General features: G+C 38.3%; 1 protein-coding gene across 7 annotated transcripts in view; it reads right to left on the bottom strand.

The window, feature by feature from the left end:
* Window positions 1–21,284, bottom strand: part of SPHKAP (SPHK1 interactor, AKAP domain containing) — a 169,947-nt gene that overhangs the window by 3,570 nt on the left and 145,093 nt on the right. For 3 of the 7 annotated variants that reach the window (XM_026006315.2, XM_072719323.1, XM_072719322.1), the window contains 4 exons: window positions 10,844–11,029; window positions 8,917–9,003; window positions 6,533–6,585; window positions 6,259–6,443 (listed from right to left, as the gene is read on the bottom strand). In XM_026006315.2, the coding sequence (XP_025862100.2) occupies window positions 6,259–6,443; window positions 6,533–6,585; window positions 8,917–9,003; window positions 10,844–11,029 (511 nt within the window). Of the gene's footprint in view, window positions 1–6,258; window positions 6,444–6,532; window positions 6,586–8,916; window positions 9,004–10,485; window positions 10,513–10,843; window positions 11,030–21,284 lie in introns of all 7 variants that reach the window. The other 4 variants (XM_026006316.2, XM_072719326.1, XM_072719324.1 and 1 more) reach the window with 2 other exon arrangements.

Here is a 21,284-nt window from a genome sequence, read left to right as displayed (position 1 = left end):
TGTATGAATGAATCCAAGGTGTACTTCCTGTTGGATGAACAGTAAAAACATGAAGCATCAGAGAAAAAGAGAGAAAGGCTAGGGTGTCTTTGCATGATTTGACAAATCAGACTTTTCCAGCTCTTACTGGAAGTCTAGAAAGTAGGTGTTACTAGGGGAGAAAGCTTGAACTTCAAGTTTCTGAGGTCTCATTGTGAGAGGCATTGGTGACTTCTCTTCAAGATTTCCCTCAAGTGTCACCAATGGCTTTAGGCCAGACCCATCCCTTAAGGGTGTCTCTTCTCCCTCAACATGTCTTATAAAGATGCAGTCACCATAAAATATACAGAAATATAAAATTACCCCCAGATCCTTTTTTTCTTTCTATAAAGTCTGGCTCACTGGGCTACCATTTTGTTCTCAACTTTTATCCCTGAGTCATTTTTCTAATTGACCATCAAAACTCTGGGCCAGATGTCAATATTTGCTAAGCCCTTCCTAGAAGGCTCTCAGCCTCAGACCTTTTTGGAAGCTCAATTACAAAGCTTCTTTCCAACTATTTAAGACTTGCTGAAGGTGGGTCTCCCACTGTGTTGACAACCACAGGATGATGTTGACTGACCCAACGTGGTCAAAATTCCCCACCAGCTAGCCACTGTGCCAGTAGTTTGTGGAATAGTCACAGGCTGGAATCTGTCTCATGATTTCTAAATCCAGTCTGATATCCCAATAAAGCAGCTTTTAAAAATGATTTGGCCCCACTAAATATAGCCTATTCTGTGGCTGTGATGACTTAATCTCAGACATGAAGACCTTGAAACATCTGTAGGTCTGATGAGCAAGAAGGTCTTACACTTTCTTTTCTTCCTTGACTGAAAGAAATTTCTAAATAAAAATGCAGCTAAGATTGTGAAGAAGCCAGGAAAGGACATTCCCAGCTTGTTACTTTATAGCCTTGAAAACCACATTCAATTTAGCAGCTGGCCTTAGATCTTTCATTGTGTCTGTCCATGTTTTTGCTCTCGTAATTTTATAATCAGCTTTAGTATGGCAGGGACCTGAGTTTTTCATTCCAATGCACTGAAAAACAAAACCCAAATATTTTCACTTCCTGCCATTTTACAATCAATAACAATTAAGTTCTCTTCCTCTAGATCATGGTTGGCATTTCCTTGAGCAAATATTTTGTCTTAGGAAACTAGAAGGATTTACATGCTGTGATGGTATATCATTGACAGACCCATTTGAAGAAGAGTGTTACCTGGTAGAGGACTTTTATATTCTCAGGCACATTTACTAAATTAGATCAGTTGTTCACAAAATCCAATGGTAGGATCTCTGGGAGTTGTTGCAAGCTGTGATATTTTTTTTTTTTTAAAAAACACTCAATTTGGATTTCTGAAAGTAACTACCTTATTTTGCTCCAAGGCAGCATTCCATTTTATTAAGCTCAAGTGAGTTGGTATTTACATTGTCCCTGCAATTCTAGCCTGTAGAGCCGTGATTATCAGCATTGCCTGTACCCTGGAACCACCAGAGACCTTTAGAAAACTCCAATGCCTGAGCTTCATACCAAGAGGAGATTCTGATTTAATTGGCCAGAGCATCTGGGTCTATAAATCTCCCCAGGTGATTCTAGCACACACGGAGTTTGAGAACCTTGACTAAAGGGTTCGATTCAAGACAATTTCTTAGGTTTATAAACGGACACATTTAGTATCTGTTTTGCACTTAATGTTGGTGTTCTCCACCAAATTCAGATATTGAAACCCTAAACCCCAATGTGATGGTACTGGGAGGTGAGGCCTTTGGGTGATAATTAGGTTTACTTGAGGTCATGTGGATGGGGCTCCCGTGGTAAGATTTATGCCCTTATTTAAAAAAAAAAAAAAAAAAAAAAAGAAACACCAGAGCTCTCTCTTTGTACCATAGGAGGCCAGAGGGAGGGAGAGGGCCCTCACCAGGAATGGAATCTGCTGGCACCGCGATCCTGGACTTCACAGCCTCCAGAACTGTAAGCAATAAATGTCCTGAATAAGCCACTCTATGGTATTTTGTTAAGGGAGTCTGAGTTAAGGCAGTATATAATTCTTCCTTATTTTTCCTTCCTTTCCTTCTCTTATTGTCTTTCCATCACTTTGCATGTAGAATGGAATGAGAAATTAAAGGTGAGGTCATGTCTCTTCTGACTCTCACTTTCCTGGGAAGGTATCTGTACACCTGTTTTCTCTTTTCCTTCTTTGCATTCTTTGCATTGCCTCCAAGAAAAAGGACTAATTCTCACATGCATAAAGATGAGAAAGGCACTGATATACGGTGAAGCTAGTCATCAGGCCATTCTGGCTCACAGAAGCTTGTTATATTTAGAAAAAGAGCTAGAGGGTAATGATACTTTGTATCCAAAAGGCAGAATAATTGGCTGATTTATGTCATTTTTTAAAAACCAATTACCTTCATGATTTTTTTCTCCTTGAATTAAATTAAAAATTTAAAAAATTCTTATTTAAATTCAATTTAGTTAACATATACTGCATTATTAGTTTCAAGAGTAGAATTTAGCTATTCATCAGTTGCACAGAGTGTCAGACATTGTGAATGATGTTTACAAACTGTTTTAGAACATCAGGCATTAAGACTCAGCAATCTTTGCCCTGGAATTTAGGATACTTAAAGTCCACCTCAAATTCAGACACTCCTTCAGGGTATTTCTTATAGGAGGGAGCCTCAAACTTTAGTACTCATCAAAATGACTTCGCTTGAGGGAAGTTGTTAAAAAATGTATTTTTCTGGGCAGCAGTGAATGTGATGGGGCTAAGGAAGTGCGTAGACATATGAATTGTAAATAACTGTCCCAGGTAATTCTGTGCATTTGGCTCATAGTTGAGGTGTGGGAAATCCTATTTCCAATGTGTTTGTCATCTCCTGTTTCTAAAATAAATTTCCATCATATTTCAAGATTTTGCTTTACAATCTGAGCCTCTCCTGATTTACATTCACCTTACTCTGGGTCCTTCCTGATTAGATGGGACATCCCATGGGTCGGAAATTTTGTCTCTTTTGTTCCCTATATTCCCAGAGCCTAGAATAGTGCCTGATACATTGTTCATGCTCAATAAATATTTGATGAATATTCTGAGTGTATGACTTTCAAGTGGGCATAGTATTTTAATGAGTAGAAAAAAAATGCCATGAAGGAGAAAGCTTAAAAATGAAAGTGTCAGTTTACCAGAAAAAAGTGACACTACCCTGGGCACCCCAAACATCTGGAATTTGCCTTTGGAGTTGAAATGGGGCTGAAATGCATTATAAGGTGACTTTAATTAAGTGCCCTTCAACTCCAAGGTCGATGGTGGGAAAGATGAGCTGCGTCAGTATTTACTCATGATACCCTCTCCTCTTTAGCTCATGCCTGTACTGTCAAAAGGCAGGGGGGTCGATGACTGGGGAACACCCTTGTGGGAAAATTGTTAACTACATTAATTTATTGAAAAAATTCTGAATGCATACAAATGGAGACTCAGCACATAGATCTGTGAGTAATGTTTAGTACTCTAAGTGATGAGAGTGATGAGAAATGGGATTTCTGAACTTAACAGAGATGTTTCTTTTAGTCCTCTCCACACTGAGGAGGAGCATGAGAGACCCTGCTGCCCTTGTGTGACAAAGCCTTATGGAAGACCACAATCTCTCTTCCACACTACTTGCAAAAAACTAACCAATTACTAAAAACAACCAGAATGAGGCTTCCAAATGCAGTATTGATAAAAGAAAGGATGTCGAAATTTTGCTTATGGGTTTGCTTTTTCTGACCAGTTCTCTTTGAGACAATAAATACTGCCCATTTGTGAACAAGCCACTCTGTGCGGAGAACCTTCATTGACTGAAAAAAAAAATTAGGATGTTTTGTTCCTAAAGTTACATTACTTAGAAATAAACTTCTTGACCTGATGCTAAATTGAATGAGTAAAACACTACTTCATGTTTTTCTTGATAACATTAGTGGAGCGTTTATTTTCTCAGAAAAAAACAGCTGTAAGTAAAGATAGTCATCCCCTCCAAGAACTGAAAATTAGGGAGGATAAATAAACATCAAGTCAGGGCCTGATTTACCTAATCAAGTTAATAATCAGGTTAGTTACACACTCTTTGTCCTTTCACATAATGAGGACTTATGAGACATATATTCTCATAGAGTACTACGTTGTTTCTTCAAAATGGGGGATTTTATAAAAATCTACTTCATTAAGAGACCATCCAAAAATGCACCAAGTAATGTTCTGGAGATAAAGTTGGAAACCAGCCTGTCTTTCACTTTTCCATGAATCTGAGGATGCACTTTGCCTGAGAATGTTCTTGTTCTCCTCCCATGGCAGGGAGTCTTTAGGATTGTGTATGGAAGAAGGAGGGACCCAATGTGGAGTGCTCTTTCACTCCACTTTTTGCACTAGACAGCCTGGGTGGTAAGGTGGAAGGAGAATTTATCAAATAGTGAACCACTCATTACCTTGCCAACAAAGGTATGACAGTACAGGATAGTATCTAGATTCAGATGCCATGGAATGGTAGGAAATACTAGAAATGAAGAGAAGTATAAATTGCCTGTTGGAGAGAGAGAGAGGCTGATGTGAGAGAAGGCAGTATCAATTAGGTCTCCTTCTCAGTTTTTTCCAGATGCTAATGCCATTGGCTGGTGACACAGAAATGGGGAAGCTGTTCTAATTACCATGTGCATGGGCAAGATGGCAAAGGATCTTTCAGGCTGCTAGATTTTGCCAATGAGAGTTAAAATTCAAGTACATATTTAAAAAAATCCAGATCATAATTTCAAGGCAATTTAACCTGAGAGAGACACTATTGAGAAGTTTCCAGGACTGGGCTCAGCCGTCACTAACTGGGGACTCTCTCAAGGGCCAGCCTGAGTCCTGACTTGCTCATTAAAAAGGGATAATAACAGCCATTGGCTCTTCTCATAGGGTTGCTGAGAAACAAGTGTAATGCATATGGGGATGTACTTTGTGATAATAAGACATTAAAAAATGCACTGTGGCAGTGATAGGCAGGATCCTAAAACAGTTTCCATGATTTCTGTCCTGATCTTCAGTACCATGAATAGGATGAGAAAATTATGCCTTTACTATGTTATTGTACATGGCAAAAGGGATTCTTAGTTAATACTGAATTACTCAAAATGGAGACTACCTGGTAAAACTGATCTAATTGCATAAACCTTTTAAAAACAGAGTTTTCTCTGGTTGGTGTCAAGAAGAAATAAGAGACACTGATTGCATGAGAACATGAAGGGGTCCGTGTGACAAGGAATATTGGAAGTTTCTAGAAGTGGAACAGCAAAGAAACGGGGCATCAGTCCTACAACCACAACAGACTGAATTAGGACAACAACCTGAATAAATTTGGAAGATTGTTTCCTCCTCACCCCAACCCAGTCTCTGATGAGTGCCCAGCCAGGCTGCTATCTTGATTTCTGCCTTACAAGTCCCTAAGCAGAGAGCAAAGTAGAGTTCGCCCAACTTCTGGCAACAGAGTTAGGAGGTATTGTTTTAACCTAGGAAATTTGTGGCAGTTGGTTACACAGCAATAGGAAACTCATATTATAGCATTATTATTAAATTGAATGTTTTCAGAAGGAGCATACTTTTAAATTATGGGATATTGAGCTTGAAGACATTGGCAGATGGATTTGTGCTTTAATCTTAATTGAGATTCTACAACAGTTAGTGGGCAGCTTTAGAGCTAGGGAGTTAGAGTGATAGTTGCTATTAATTTAGATGTTGGCAAAGGCTCTATTCTCCGACTTTATATTTCTAGTAGGTGGAGAGTGATGACAAGGAAGTCTGTCCAACGCCAACCTGTTCAATAGACACATGCCTCTCGTTGACACCATGCCACAGTGTGTTTTAAACAGAAGTATGGCCTCACTTTAGTTTCTTGTATATTTAGTTTCTTTTTATTTAAATGAGTGTTATGAGGAAATTGGTTCCAGAGCAAAGAAACACCATAACAGAAACAAACAAAACACTAGACTCTGAAAAAGTTCCCATCTCTCCACTTCACTTTCTCTAGCTGAGAAAACTGAGGCCAAAGAAACAGTTATCATGATTATATATATGTGGGTGGAAGGTTTCAAAAATCTAGTCACAATTTTAAGGTGAAAAGAACAAAGGGTTCAAATTTAAATGACTTGACTGGGGATTTATCCAGTTTCCAGCAGTGATAAGAAGCACAACAATTCATCCACATCCAAGTACAGGGCGGGGGTACCTTTTCGATTCTGTTTTCCTGAGATTTCTTAAAGTAGATGGTGGGGATCCCAAGTTCAGAGGCTGCTATCCACTGCAGAGTGGCTCGAAGCTCAGCATCAGGACATTCTGGCTCCAGGTCAAAGTTGATCACCAGCAGGCTCCCCTGGGAGCTGGCTACTCCCATTGGCGCTCCAGAGGCACCTTCTGAACAGAGACACAGCCCAAACTTACCACGCTTTCCACAGGGAGATGACAGGCAAATTGTGTGTCAAACTTATGGGAACATGGCTTACCCTCTACGTTTTCTGACTGTCCTTTAAGAATCTCCTTTTCTTCCACCAACTCACTTTGGGAGAAAACAACAATATATGGTTGGTAATGTTTAGGAAGAGTACGTTGTAAATGGATGATGAGGCAATGGGTCTTATTGATCTAAAAGCTTCTGAAATTTGTTCTAGATTTATTGTTTTCATAGAGGGAGGTAACACTGGGGAAATACCAATGTGGCCATTACATTGGATTATTGAGTCTGCAATAAATAGCTCTGGCCCTTAAAAAAGGCCAGATAAATTACAAATTTTTCAGTTGGGATAACTGGTGTGGGAGATTCTAAGCAATGCATCTTTCTCTTCTCCTCACCTTCTCTTCCATAAACCTTCACTGGTTTGAACAATCAGGGAAATACCATGTAGGCAACTAGATCTGATCTGGGGACTTATACTTCTTCTCTATTTGACTTGTCATTTAAAGGACTATATGTTTCCACCCTAACACAATGATTTTTTTCCCCTCTACTATGACAGCAACAAAGCTGCCTTTTAGTCTAGGAAAATATTTTTCTAATGTTTGTGGTTCTTTGATCTGAAAAAAGGGACAGAACAACCAATGAACGGCAGAACTTAAATTGTACAACAAAATACTTCAGTTAAAATTGAAATTTTTATTTTTCTATCAGGAGGATGGAATAGGCTGGAAGTGATGAAGAAGTAGAGACATGAGGGACACCTGGGTGGCTCAGGGGTTGAGCATCTGCCTTCAGCTCAGGGCATGATCCCGGGGTCCTGGGATCGAGTCCTGCATCATGCTCCCCGCGAGGAGCCTGCTTCTCCCTCTATGTCTCTGCCTCCCTCTGTGTGTCTCTACTGAATGAATAAATGAAATCTTTAAAAAAGAAGAGAGAACTAGACACATAACTGAAGGATTTTATGAGATACAGCCATGTTCAATGTTTGAGGTGTTTTCATACGGTGAGTACTTGTTCGAAAGCCTTGATGCAATGGCAGGACTCAGTAAAAACTTCCAAAATGAGAGCACGTGTCCCAACAGCTGAAAGGAGGTGGCCATTTGGGAAGCCCAAGGTTGTCCTATACTTTCATATGGGCTGGAAATTAGAATACAGGAGCTCTTAAAAATGTCTATTTTTATATAAAGTATTCTTCCTTATATTCTCTGTTACTGCAAAAGTTTACTGGCTATAAATTCCACTGTATTGCTGATGTTGAGAGGGAGCGTAGTTGTCCTGCCACACATATGAAATGATTTCTCAGAGAATGGCCAGCTTCCCAAGGGTCTTGAGTCTCCCCTAGGTCTCTGCAAGTGATATAAGTGAGATGACACAGGGTAGGGGCAGCTTCTGCTATCTTGGAGCTGCTGGACGGTGCTATGGGTGGTGGTCATTTTGGCTTTCCCAGAATGCATATAATCTGTGGGGTCCTAGGGTCTACCCTTGAGAAAGATGGAAAAAGGAAGATAAACCAATGTTTCCTGAAGGAGAAAAATAAATTTACACCAAAGTAACTTTTTGCTTGTAGTTTGGTTCTACTTTTAAAATGCAAAACAGAACAAACCCAAGATCGTGTGTCTGTTCATCTCTACTTGTGAATAATGGCAGCATGGGACAACAAAGGATGCATGGCAACCTTCAGTCACTGAGGAATACTCTTGCAGGCAGGATAGCTGATTACATAGTGAAGCAAAAATGACTTAGCTATAGAGACTAGCTGAGGAAGGAGATGAGGGAGCAACATTGGTCTTATATTTCATTTTTATCTTTTGAGATTTCAGAAAACTCCCAACAGTAAGCTGAGTCATAATGGCCTAAACTAGATTTCAGTTTATTTACTCTTCCAGAATAATCACAAATTATGGATGTAGCTCTGACCTCATGTTGCCCTCCTCTTCTGCACCGTATTTTGTGTTGCACATGTAGTGCTCCTCTAAATGCTATTTCTCCTCGGTCTTTGGGAAGGTCCCGAGGTTTTGGGAAGCAGAGTCACTGCGTGGCAATGACACATCCACATTGTGGGACCGTTTGATATTAGGCACATTTACTAATGTCTACAACTAAAGGAAAAGCCATTCATATTATATTCTATTCAACAACAATCTTTGTGGGTTTGGCATGGTATGGTTTAAAAGGATTTTTGCTTCTCTTTTCTGATTATTTGGATAAACTCTTTCTGACATGATTTTATCACAGAAGGCAGATTTGAAATCCAGAAACAGTGGTGGTAGGGTAGGATTGTCCTAAGCCCTCATTCTTGCTCCAGTGACATGGAACCACGGCAGTATAGACACGATGATTCGGTGGTTGGGCACAATCTGAATGATCAGAATGGATTGCCAGATGGAATTAGAGTAGTGGTCTCACAATCACTGCATCTCAGTGGCTACTTACTTAATCATGGGAGAAGATGGCATGCTTTCCTGATAAATGTCCAGGTCCATAGTGCCAAGACTGCTAGTGGCACTACTGTTGCCATTGCTGACAAAGCAAAAGTTTACATATTAATGCCCGTCGCACCACCTGGCCACACTGCCAACACTGATGTTCCATCATTCTTTCTAAGAGGTCCTTCTTTTGGTCCCCAGAAGAATATTGTTGGGGGAGTCCTAAATTAATATTTATTGCTGGACAAATTAGAGGAAGACACAATAAAAGACATTTTTGGCTCAAGCCAATCATCATCAATCATCATCATCATCATTATCATCATCATCACTGTTTTTGAATTTCTGCACTGGTGTCATACCTAGTGGGTGACAGTCAGCATGACTTTTGTCTTCCTCATTATAACTAGAGTGAGGATGTTTCTGTCAGCAGCAAGAGACTCCTTGGTATACCCACCCACGGCAACTAAGAAAATGCTGAGAATGCTGTCTGGTGGAGATACCAATATGCTCATCTGCCTACTTCTTGACTTCTGACAGAAACCAGTAGACACATGTTCTCCCTCTGCCATTCAAGGGATTTTTCTGAGGGACATTCCATAGAATATGCACCTGGCACATTATTTTCCTGTAGGACTGCAGAATTTACAAATTTGGTAGTGCCAAAGTTTTATCAGATCCTTCATCATAAAATCTTTGAGAAGCGGCACCTGATACCTTGTGTATCACGGAGAAGGAGGGCTGATGTATCACTTTCATAGGTTACACAATCAACATATGGTCTAGTTACTAGCTTGGAATTTATTTGCTGAAACATAGTAGACTTGAGCCAAGTTTTAGGCTCTGTCTGTACTTGCAGGATGGAATGCCTCCAATTTCAGCAAACCCGTCGAGTTTCCTCATACTCCCACTATTTCCCAGTGACATCTCTTCCAAGTCAGATTTCCAAAGGGTGATTGCTGGTGTGTCGTGCAATAGGACAGTCTTCCCTAGGGAGTACTATGAATAACAAACTGGACTCCTTCAATTTCAAATTCCTGCTTTGGGTTTCCTGTGGGGCACTGAATGTATTCACTGATTGAGATCTGATGACTCGAACATTGCACTGAAGGCAATTAACCCTATAAACTTCTGCTAAGTCTAGAGATTTAAATTCTCTTTGCTTTTTATCTCTATATTGTAATATTTCCCACCAGTTTGGGTATTTTAGACAAAATATTTAACACTGTGAAATTTTCCTAAGTCTAAACAGACTGAACTGCCAGATATAAGGCTGCCAAGGAGCTATTATACCAGATACATATGAATCCCATTCTCCCACTGGCCTTTCTAGAAAGTCTACAGATTTTGCCCATCATCAAATGAGACTTGGGTTAGAAATGTGGAGATACTTTCCATTTCCACCTCACAGAGGGGTCGTGTTTAGTTTATGTCTCTTGTTGGGCTTGGGTCATTCCAAATCTGATCTTTCATTAACTCCTCTCTTGCTTTCCCAGAACAACAATACACAGGGCAGGGAAGAGAAAGGGGAGAAACAATTAGGCCAAACAACACAACACAATGTGGAAACACTTGCCTCATGTAAACCCAGCCTGAGTTGCATCTGAAATACAAATGAACCAGAGAGAAAGTATCAAACACACCAGGTGTAACAGCAGCTCTTTAAAAATCCCCAGTTGTTATTGAACAGACTAGCTGGGGCTTACAGAGAAAGGACTACAGCTGACTCTTAACCTTGGCCAAGGTAAGTAAATCACAACTGGATAGTAAGAAACCCCTTGGCACAGATCACAGCAGGCAAGCACCTTAACCTAGCAGGAAGTGAGGGCTCTTTTTACTCTCTTAGGGACCCTGTACAGAGAACCGTTTAGAAAGTATTTTTAGAATCTGTGTTGAGACCTGTTTCCCTGGAAAGTCAAGGAAAGATCAGGTACCTCATGGATCGCTCACTGAGCTGCAGAAAACTACTTGTGTCATCTGGATTGTCCTCCTCATTGGCGAGCTGGGACCAGCTGTCTGTGCTCTCCCCACTGCTGCCGGAAAGGTTGGGGAACTCATCGGGGGCTCTGCCTTCCGCCGAGACTTCAGCCCCTGGTACATCGCTGGCATCAAGATTGTCACTGTAGGTGGCAAGATATCATTACCAAGAGTGGAGGCCCAAGCAGAACTTTTCATGGGGCAGGGGAGGGGGGAGGACCTTGTTAGGTGCTCTGTTGAACCTAAGTCTTTGCCACAGTGAACAGGATAGCCTTGGAGGCTGGTGGCATCTTTCTTTCAGGCTACCTCTTCTCCTAGTGCCCTAACTCCATTTTTGCCCTTTCAAGATTGCTAATCCATCAGTTTCCCCATATCTTCATTTTGTCTTTCTACTGACTCCCACCATTCATTTCAAAACCATGTTGAAGCACCCTGGGCTGCATACATAAGAATAAAGGAGGGGAAGTAGCATTTCTAATGAAGACACCCAGCTCATCCTCTCCAGAGATTATGAGTCATTGGTTCTGCAGGGAGACCAGGAAACCTGCATTTTAAACAACCACTCCAGGTTAATTTTAATGCAAGTGGCATGTGGACCATGCTGGAAGAAAAACACTCACCTAGTTCTGGAGGTTTACCAAGCCATATTGCCTATAAATGGCTCTGAACACATTTTGCATTTGTGGCTACCCTTTTAGACTACATCTCCCTTCGAAACCTCTGATTTATATCAGCACTGCCTTTCTGGATGAGTGTGTTTTTTAGGTCAAGTCGCTCTCCAAAGCATTTAACCCTTGATCTGACACGCTTTTCTCCTTGCAGCCTTTGTTTTGCTCCCTGGTCTCCCAGGACTTTCTGACTCTCTGGTCATGCCTTGCCTAGAGTCTGGTTCCCTGTGTTGTCTCAGTGCCACCCTCGCCAGCTCTGATGGGCTCACTGCCCTCCTTTCCAGTCTGTCCCTAACAATTTCATCTACTTTCCTGCCTATGAAAACAGCTTCTAAATCTGAACTCCAGCCAGGGTTCCTCTTCCTGCTTCTGGGGCTCTCTTTTCAGCTGGTCTTCTGAATTTATTTAATCTCTCTCATTAACATTTTGAAATCAACATATCTTAAACAAATTCTAATTGCCCTCCCATCCTCTTCCTGTGCTTTTTATTTCCATTGACCTTTTTGTCTCTCTGCTCATGAAATTATATTAATTTAGGTCTTTCTAAATTGCTCAAATTTAGATTTGGAAGGAACCTCCTAGATTTCCTGTAGATTAGGGTGCAGGAGCCCAGTGAGGTTAAATGATTTGTCCAAGGTTGCAACAAGAGTTGGTACCAGACATTAGACCTCAAGTTTTGAGACTCGTGGGCATTACTCCATTACTGTTTGGCTGGACTATATTGTATTGGCCTCCTAATAGTTGAACCCTAGCTACTTCTCTTCTTTCAATCATATGATCCAGAAATTCCATTTCTAGGAATTTATGTCCCAAAACCGAACACACTAATTTGAAAGGACATATGTGTGCCTATGTTTATTGCAGCACTATTAACAATAGCCAAGATATGGAAACAATCTAAATGTCTATCAGTAGATGAGTGGATAAAGAATATATAATAAATATATACAATGGAATATTATTCAGCCATTAAAAACACTGCAATCCTGCCACTTGTGACAACATGGGTGGAACTGAGGGGTATGACGTTAAGTGAAATAAGTCAAACAGAGAAACATAAATACCATATGATTTTACTTTTATGCGGAATCTAAAAACAAAAACAAATGCTGGAGAATCATGTAGTGAGGTTTGCAACATAGAAGGGAAACTTCAAAGTTATGAATCTTAGAGCTCATGTAGGAGGAGCTGCTGCTGACACATTTGCCCTTTTCTTCACCAGGGAGAGAGAGAAAGGAGAGAGACAGGCTGGTGGAGAGAGAGAGAGAGAGAGAAAGTGAGAGAGGGAGGGAGGAAGAGAGACAGAGATAGATCACTTAAAACAAATCCAAATGTTCTCTGCAGGGGGAGGGAATGGTCTCTACTTCACTTGGATTGTTAACAAATAGGTCCAGAAATGTAAATCTCTGTATCTCTCTAAAAGTATCTTTAGGGTTAGCATTCAATCATCCTTCGAACCAGGTGCCAATACTCTGTTCAGAAAGCCAAATGTACAGAAATGTGAACATATTCACACAGCCTTTCTCCTGATATTACCAACAGTCATCAAAAACTAATAGTATAAGAGAAAAGGACATTAATAACTGCGAGCAAGGAGCAAGAGTGTATCTCTTGGGTGACAACGAAAAATGCAATAGTCTGATGTAGTGGATACTAGAATGCTTTTCTTGGCCATTGCACACTGACTGCAGAGAATATTGGCCGCTGCCAGTGCACACTGGGAATTACCAGCAGGCAGAGAATAGCCTGGCCCAGGTTGTACCCTCTCTCATTGAGCATCCCAACAACCAGCTGAGACAAAGACAAAAGGCCAGTTCTTGTCTTACTTGGCACCAAACCTGACAGTCCATTCCCTCTTCAGGGGCTCCTGTAGGATTGCTGAGGCCTCAGTTGCAAACAAACTTGGGGGCACCTTCTCTCCATACAATCTTGCCTTTCCTACTTCCTTATAGATGGATGCACACATATGTCTAGAGAGCACTCCCTACCAGATTATCTGCCTGAAACTCTTCCTCTAAAAGTCTGTTCCCGGAGATGCCACCCAAGGCACTCAGTCTCCTTCATTCAAAGTAGTACATTGGCTGCAGAAAAGTCTATGTAATTCTCTTCAGTCTTAGGATTAGTACCATTATCCTTTATCCAAAAATGGTTATCCTTGAAAAAAATTTAAAATGAGTTCTAATACAGAAAGTAGAGTTTCAAATGTACAAATTTTGGGGTTTGATGACAAATCTTTGATATGTGAACTGGTTACCCAGAAAATTTCACAAAAGCTTTGGAATCCTTGCCTGTAAGACTCCTTCCCACAGCATTCTGGATAGGTACAGTATTAAGGGGTGGCTGTTTCTAGTATGCTGTGCTACTAAGGCTTGATGAAGGAAAGGTTCTTAGTAACCTGATTTTCCTTTCTAAAATGTTGAGATGTTTCCAGGTCGAGCAGGGAGAAAATGAGCTGCAACCAAAAAGACATTAGGTGAATTTAGTTAAATTCAAATGAAAGAAAAGTTTATTGAAGATAACTGGAAACAATACACATACCCCTAAAAAAGAGATAAATAAGCCAAGTTCAGAGCACAAAAGGGAGGCTTCTAAAACCATTTGTTTTTAGAAGAAGAAATCTCCTGGACTAATTTTTTACTAAATTAGGACCTTACACTCCTAGAAAAATTCATTCCAGGATATTTCTCACTAAAGCAGAAGTTAAATCTCAGTGATTGACGTGGAACATTCAAGTTAAAAATGAGTCTGTCAGCATATTTTATTTTATCTAATTTCATGCTCTATTTACAGTAAATCTCAGATTCTGTGTCACATAACTGGGAACTCAAAATGAGTAATGATTATCTAAAACACTGGTTTTCATTTTCTTTTGAGATAAATGTATAGCTTTGCTCATTTATTTATGAATAATGCACAGATGTGTTATGCAGATTTATGTAGATGGCCTTTTTCCACTTCTGATTTCACAGTTCACATGCAGAGCTTTAGAGGACCATTTTTGATATGACATCAAATCAATTGTAGAATTTCTGAGTTAGCAGGGACTTCAGAAATCATCTAGCCTAATGTTCCCCTACCTTAATTTACTAGCAGACTGCTGTCATGATTTTTGCCACACCTGCATTCCCCTTGTATTATATCACTAATAAAAATTGTAAAAATCAGTTAAGGTAACCTAAATGTTTATTTTAAAAATATATTTTGAGTCATCACTGTAAATGGAAAATGGAAATCATTTGCCATAGGTAGACAGCAATAATAAAAATAAATATAGAAGTACAGTAAAAGCCTTCTTTGCAATGGGTCATCCAGTTGTTTAGTTACATGAAGTTCATTAAGGGGAAATAATGACACACATACACATTCTTTAAACTTAAATTTTAGTTTGCTAACATACAGTGCAATATTGGTTTCTGGAGTAGAATTCAGTGATTCACCACTTACATACAACACTCAGTGCTCATCGCAACAAGTGGCCCCTTTAATCCCGAGCACCCATGTAAGCCCATCTCCCATCTTCCCACCCTCCATCAACAATTTGTTCTCTGTTTTTAGAGTCTCCTATTGTTTCCCTCTCTCCTTCCCCCACCCTGTTCTCAAATATTCACCTGTTTTGTTTCTTAAATTGAACTTATGAATGAAACTGTATGGTATTTGTCTTTCTCTGACAACTTATTTCACTTACCATAATACCCTCTTGTTCCATTTATGTCATTGCAAATGGCAAGATTTCATTCTTTCTGATGGCTGAGTAATGTTCCATTGTATGTATATATATACATTATATATATATACATATATACCACATCTTTATCCATTCACCAGTTGATGGATATTTTGACTCTCTCCATTTGGCTATTGTTGATAATGTTGTTATAAATGTCGGGTTGCATGTACCCTTTGATTCTGTATTTTTGTATCCTTTGGCTAAATACCTAGTGGGGCAATTGCTGGATCATAGTGTAGTTCTATTTGTAATGTTTTGAAGAACCTCCATACATTCTCCAGAGTGACTACACCAGTTTGCATTCCCATCAACAGTGCGAGAGGGTTCCTCTTTCTCTGCATCCTCACCTGTTGTTTCTTATGTTACTAATTTTAGCCATTCTGACAGGTGTGAGGTGATATCTCATCATGGATTTGATTTGTATTTCCCTGATGATGAGTGATGTTGAGCACCTTTTCATGGATCTGTTAGCCATCTGTATGCCTTCTTTGGAACAGTGTCTATTCTTGCCTCCTGCCCATTTCTTAACTGGATTATTTGTTTTTTGGGGGGAGGTGTTGAGTTTGATAAGTTCTTTGTAGATTTCATATACTAACACTTTATCAGATATGTCATTTGCAAATATCTTCTCCCATTCTATAGGCTGCCTTTTAGCTTTGTTGATTGTTTCCTTTGCTGTGCAGAAGTTTTTATCTTTGTGAGGTCCCAATGGTTCATTTTTGCTTTTGTTTCCCTTGTCTCTGAAAACATATCTAGTAGGAAGTTGCTGTTGCTGAGGTCAAAGAGATTTCTACCTGTGTTCTCAGGCCCTCTAGGATGTTGATGGTTTCTGTCTCACATTTAGGTGTTTCATCCATTTTGAATTTATATTTGTTAGACATACACATTTTAAATATTTTATTTTAATTTTAAATGCATAAAAATGTCTTTTTCACCAATCTTTTAAAAAACCCTTTTGGTTTCATTGAATTTTCTCTATTTTTGTCTATTTCTGTTAATTGTTGGTCTTTGCTCTTATTTTTATTATTTCCTTCCTTATATTACCTTGGATTTAATTTGACCATCTTTTCTTGGTTTCCTAAGGTGGAAGTTCAGATCACTGTTGTTAGACAAAATTCTTTTTCTTTTTTTTTTAAAAAAAAAAGTAATTCCTGCAAATTTTGATATATTGTGTTTTCATTTCCATTCACTTTAAGGTTTATTCTAATTTCCCTTGTGATTTATTCTTTGATGAATAATTTAGAAGTGTTTTTTTTTTTTTTAAATCTTATTTTATTTATTTATGATAGGCACACAGTGAGAGAGAGAGAGAGGCAGAGACATAGGCAGAGGGAGAAGCAGACTCCATGCACCGGGAGCCTGACGTGGGATTCGATCCCGAGTCTCCAGGATCGCGCCCTGGGCCAAAGGCAGGCGCCAAACCGCTGCGCCACCCAGGGATCCCTAGAAGTGTATTTTTAATTTCCAAATATTTGGAGAGATTTCCTAGATTTTTTTGTTATTGATTTTAATTTCACTGTGATCAGAGAACATACTCCATAATATTCTAGGTTGTTATTTTCAATTTATTAACACTTATTTTATGGCCTCATAGCCTACCCTGGTTAATATTTTAAGTATATTTGATGTATAAATGTATATGCTGTACATTTGTAAAGTAAAATATATATTCTGCTACTGTTGGTGGAGTGTTTAATAACTGTTAATCAGGTGAACTTGATTGAGAAGATTGCTCAAGTCTTGTATGTTCTTACTGACTTTCTGTCTACTTTTACCAGTTACTGATAGAAGGGTGTGAAATTTTCAACTCTGATTGTGGATTTGTGTATTTCACCTTCCAGTTCCAGCTGTAGCAGATTTCATTTCACAGAGTTTACATTTTTGTTATTTAGGTGACTACATATTTTCAATAACTGTTTTCTTGATAAATCTTGCCCTCTATCATAAAATATCCCTCTTTATCCTTGATAAAATTCCTTGTCCCCAAGAAGTCTACTCAGTCTGATATTAATATAGCTACTCCATATTTCTTTTGATATTTCTTTTTCCATTCTTTTACTTTTTACCTATGTACATCTTTATATTTGAAGCACATTTCTCATAGATCCTTTACAGTAGGAGTTTGCTTTAATAGTATGACAATCTCTGTCTTTTAACTGAACTATTTAGACCATTAAGAATTAGTGCAGTTATCAATAGGATTGTGTTTAAATATATCATCTTAATAATTATTTTCTATGAATCTCATCTGGTCTTTGTTGCTGTTCTCCTCTTTTCCTGCATTTCTCCAGATTAACTGAACAATTTTTAGCATTCCATTTTATCTCCACTATTAGTTTCTTAGCATAGCTCTTTGTTTTAGATTTTTAGTAGTTACTCCAGGGTTCATCGTTTGCACCCATTTTATCACCCAAGTGATACATTATACAAAGCTTCAGATCACATTACACAAAGCTACAATGAATAGAAGATTTTTACAACAGTATACTTCCATTTCTCTCTCACATCCTTTGTATCATAACCAACGTATATTTTAGTTCTGTGTATGTCATAAAACATTTTTTTTTGTTTTAAATAATTATCTTTTAAAGACATTTTAAAAGTACAAAAAGTGTCTTCTGTTTACTCACATGCTTAGTATTTGTGGAATTATGAATAAAGGTGCTATAAAATCTTGTGTGCAGGTGTTTTGTGTAGACATAAATTTTCAACTCATTTTGATAAACACCAAGGGGAATGACTGTTGGATAATATGGCAAGTGTATCTTTATTTTTGTAACAAGATGCCAAACTATATTTCAAAGCAGTTGTGCCATCTTTGCTTTTCTACCAGCAATAAATATGAATTCTTGTTGTTCCATATCTTCAGCATTTTGTGTTGCCCATTTTTTGGTTTTGGCCTTTCTAATAGGTGTGTAGTGGCATTTCTTCATTGTTTTAATTTGAAATTTCCTAATAACATGATATTCAGCAGCTCTTCACATGCTTATTTGCCTTCTGTATATCTTCTTCGATGAGGTATCTGTTGAAGCCTTTTGCCCACTTCTAAAATCAGGCTGTTTGTTTTCTTACTATTGAGTTTTAAGAGTTCTTTGTATATTTTGGATAACAGTCCTTTATCAGATATGTCTTTGGGAATATTCTATCCCAGGCTTCAGGTTATCTTCTGGTCTTCTTGACAAGTGTCTTCCAGAGAGCAACAGTTTTTAATTTTAATGAAGTCCAGTTTGTCCATTATTTTTCTCATGAATCACGTCTTTGACATTCTATCTAAAAAGTCATGGTCACCTGAATGTTCTTGTATGTCATGTTTTACAGTTTTATTAAATATTATATTTAGATATAAAATTTATTTTGAGTTGTTTTGAAAAGTTTTGTTTCTAGATTAATTTTTTTTGGCATGTGGATATCAAGTTGCTGCATCAGTATTTCTTGAAAAGACTATCATTTTTCCACTGCATTGCCTTTGATTCTTTGCCAAATATCAGTTGAATATATTTGTGTAGATCTATTTCTAGGATTTCTGTTCTGATCCACTGATCCATTTGTTCATTCTTTTCCCAATGCTACACTGTCTTGATTACTGTAGCTTTGTACTAAGTCTTAAAGCAGGTAGTGGCATCTTGACTTTGTTCTTCTCCTTTAATATTGTCTTGGCTATTCTGGGTATTTTGTCTATCTGTATAAACTTTGGGGTTATTTTATTGACATCCACAAAATAACAAGCTGGGGCTTTAAATGGGATTGCACTGAATTTATAAATCAAGGTAGGAAGAACTGACATCTTGAGAATATTGAGTCTTCTTATCCATGGGTAGCCTTTATTTTTTGGCTAAGTGAAGAATATTAAGTTGGCAATTTTTTCCTTCACTACAGGAAAGAGGTCATTCCTTGTCTTTTAGCTTTCATTTTTTTTTCTGATGAGAAACCTGAAGTTTTTATTTATGTTCCTCTGTATGCAAGTTGTTTTTCCCTCTGAGCTGCTTTTAGGATTACTTCTTTGGTTTTGGTTTCTAATAATTTGATTATGATGTGCCTTGGTGTGGTTTTCTTTTTGTTTATCTTGCTTTGGGGTTTTCTGGACCATCTATGTGTAAATTGGACCCTCACATATGCATTAGGGAAGCTGTGGTTATAAATTTTTAGGGGACTTACCCCCTTCTACCTAGAGCCCTAACCTCCAAAGATACATTTTCTTATCAACTCCTTTGACGATGAGTGAAACTTTTTACTAAGTTTGTACTTTTTCTGAGGATGTAATTCTTTAGGGCATGGAGATTGGTGCCATTTCTAAGTCTTCACCATTCATGGACCCAGTCTTATTTCCTGGTTTTCACTAGCTTTTAGAAAATGAGCTTGTAGGTTAGGGAGACTGGCAAGGCCCCAAGAGCAAGCACAGATTTAGCTTTAGCCTAGTACTTTTGTTTCTATATCCTCTCATTTTTCTGCCTCTGAGATTTTCATCATCATTATTTATTAATACTGTTAAGGTCAGCCCTGTATTCAAAAGAATATTTACTATATTTAATCTGAGATTTCTAGGTGGTCTGTGGAGGGAGGATTTTTTAGGCTAGCCAGACCACCAGTACTGCTTAAATGCAAATGCATATCTTCCACTTCAATTTTTTACATGTCTCATCCAAATGCCCACATTCTATCTTAAGTAACCACATTCCCCAATCAGTTGTTCTTCATATTATTCTTTTTATTTTTCTCTCATAACACACTGTAATTATCTTTTCCCAAAGGGTTTTTCCATGCTTATTGTCTGTCTCTCCCACTGAGTGTGTAGGAGTTATGACAGCAGGTACAAAATCTCCATTTTCTATTGTGTTTTTAGCCCCAAGGACAGTCTATAGCACAGAACGGACATGCAAATATTTGTTGGATGAATAATTGTTTTCTTGAAGCAAAAAGTAATAAAAACACAACATAAATGTATTTCTAAAAAAACTAGATTATGCCAATGAGGGCAACATGTGAATGCTTAGAAGTCTCAGCTGGGTGTTTATTCCTCATGACTTCAAATTATCAACAAGTTATATAATTGCTCTTCAATAATTTCAGAGAGGGCAGCTGAGTTAAGAACACATTGCTGCCCACCAATAGGATACTATTTTATCAGAAATCAAGAATTGAGCTGTCCTCAATCATTTTCCTTCTTTACAACTGAGGGATTATTCAGGGTGTTATCCATTACCCATCTGGGTGTGGCTTTCAAATGAATTTTGAAATTGTTACTCCTTTATCAAATAAAAAAAAGTAAGAAAGTGATTTTTATTTCAGTATGTTGGGCTTTTGTGAAGTTTTTAGCAGAATTATGAAAATGTCCTTCAGAGAGTAGCCCAAAAATATCCTCAGGACATGACATCTCCCCATGATCAAACAGAATCAAGAGTATCTGTGTTACCTCCTTCCATCTGTGTGTTAAGTAGATAGGAATTCTTTCACAGGGAACTGAGTTCTGTATTTTGACATATCAAATCCCCTAATAACAACCCTGAGCTTAGAAAATGTGACCTAAATATAACTAATTTCCCCCTTGTAAATCTTAGTAATCCTATTTTAACAAAATTTTCACACAGTTCATAACAGGATTCTCTTTGGAAAAAAAAAATCTCTTGGAATAAAGGCAATCATATACCCTAACCCTGAACAACAACAACAACAACCATAAAGTAAATGTTTATTGAGTTGCTTCTAATGGGGTAGGCACTGAGGTGAGTAAACTAACATTGAGAGATTAGGGAACTGGCTCAGGGTTAGTTAGTGGAGTTCATGTTCTATAACAATTCTTTATATTGCTCCACAAAGAAAAATACATTCAAAGTCCTTATGTTCTGGAAGCAGATTCAGCTCTTGAATTTCTAAGGCTGATGATTCTACATTCTTTTTTCTTTGGTTGTTGGAAAACCAAATCAGAAGTCCATATCATGAGTTGAGAGAATATGCCCTTGGGTTGTTATATGGAATATAAATCTAAATCAGTGGGAGGCTTTATTC

This window comes from Vulpes vulpes, chromosome 9, assembly GCF_048418805.1.
Source record: "Vulpes vulpes isolate BD-2025 chromosome 9, VulVul3, whole genome shotgun sequence".
NCBI classification, from domain to species: Eukaryota; Metazoa; Chordata; class Mammalia; order Carnivora; family Canidae; genus Vulpes; species Vulpes vulpes.
This window is presented reverse-complemented; position numbering and strand designations above follow the sequence as displayed.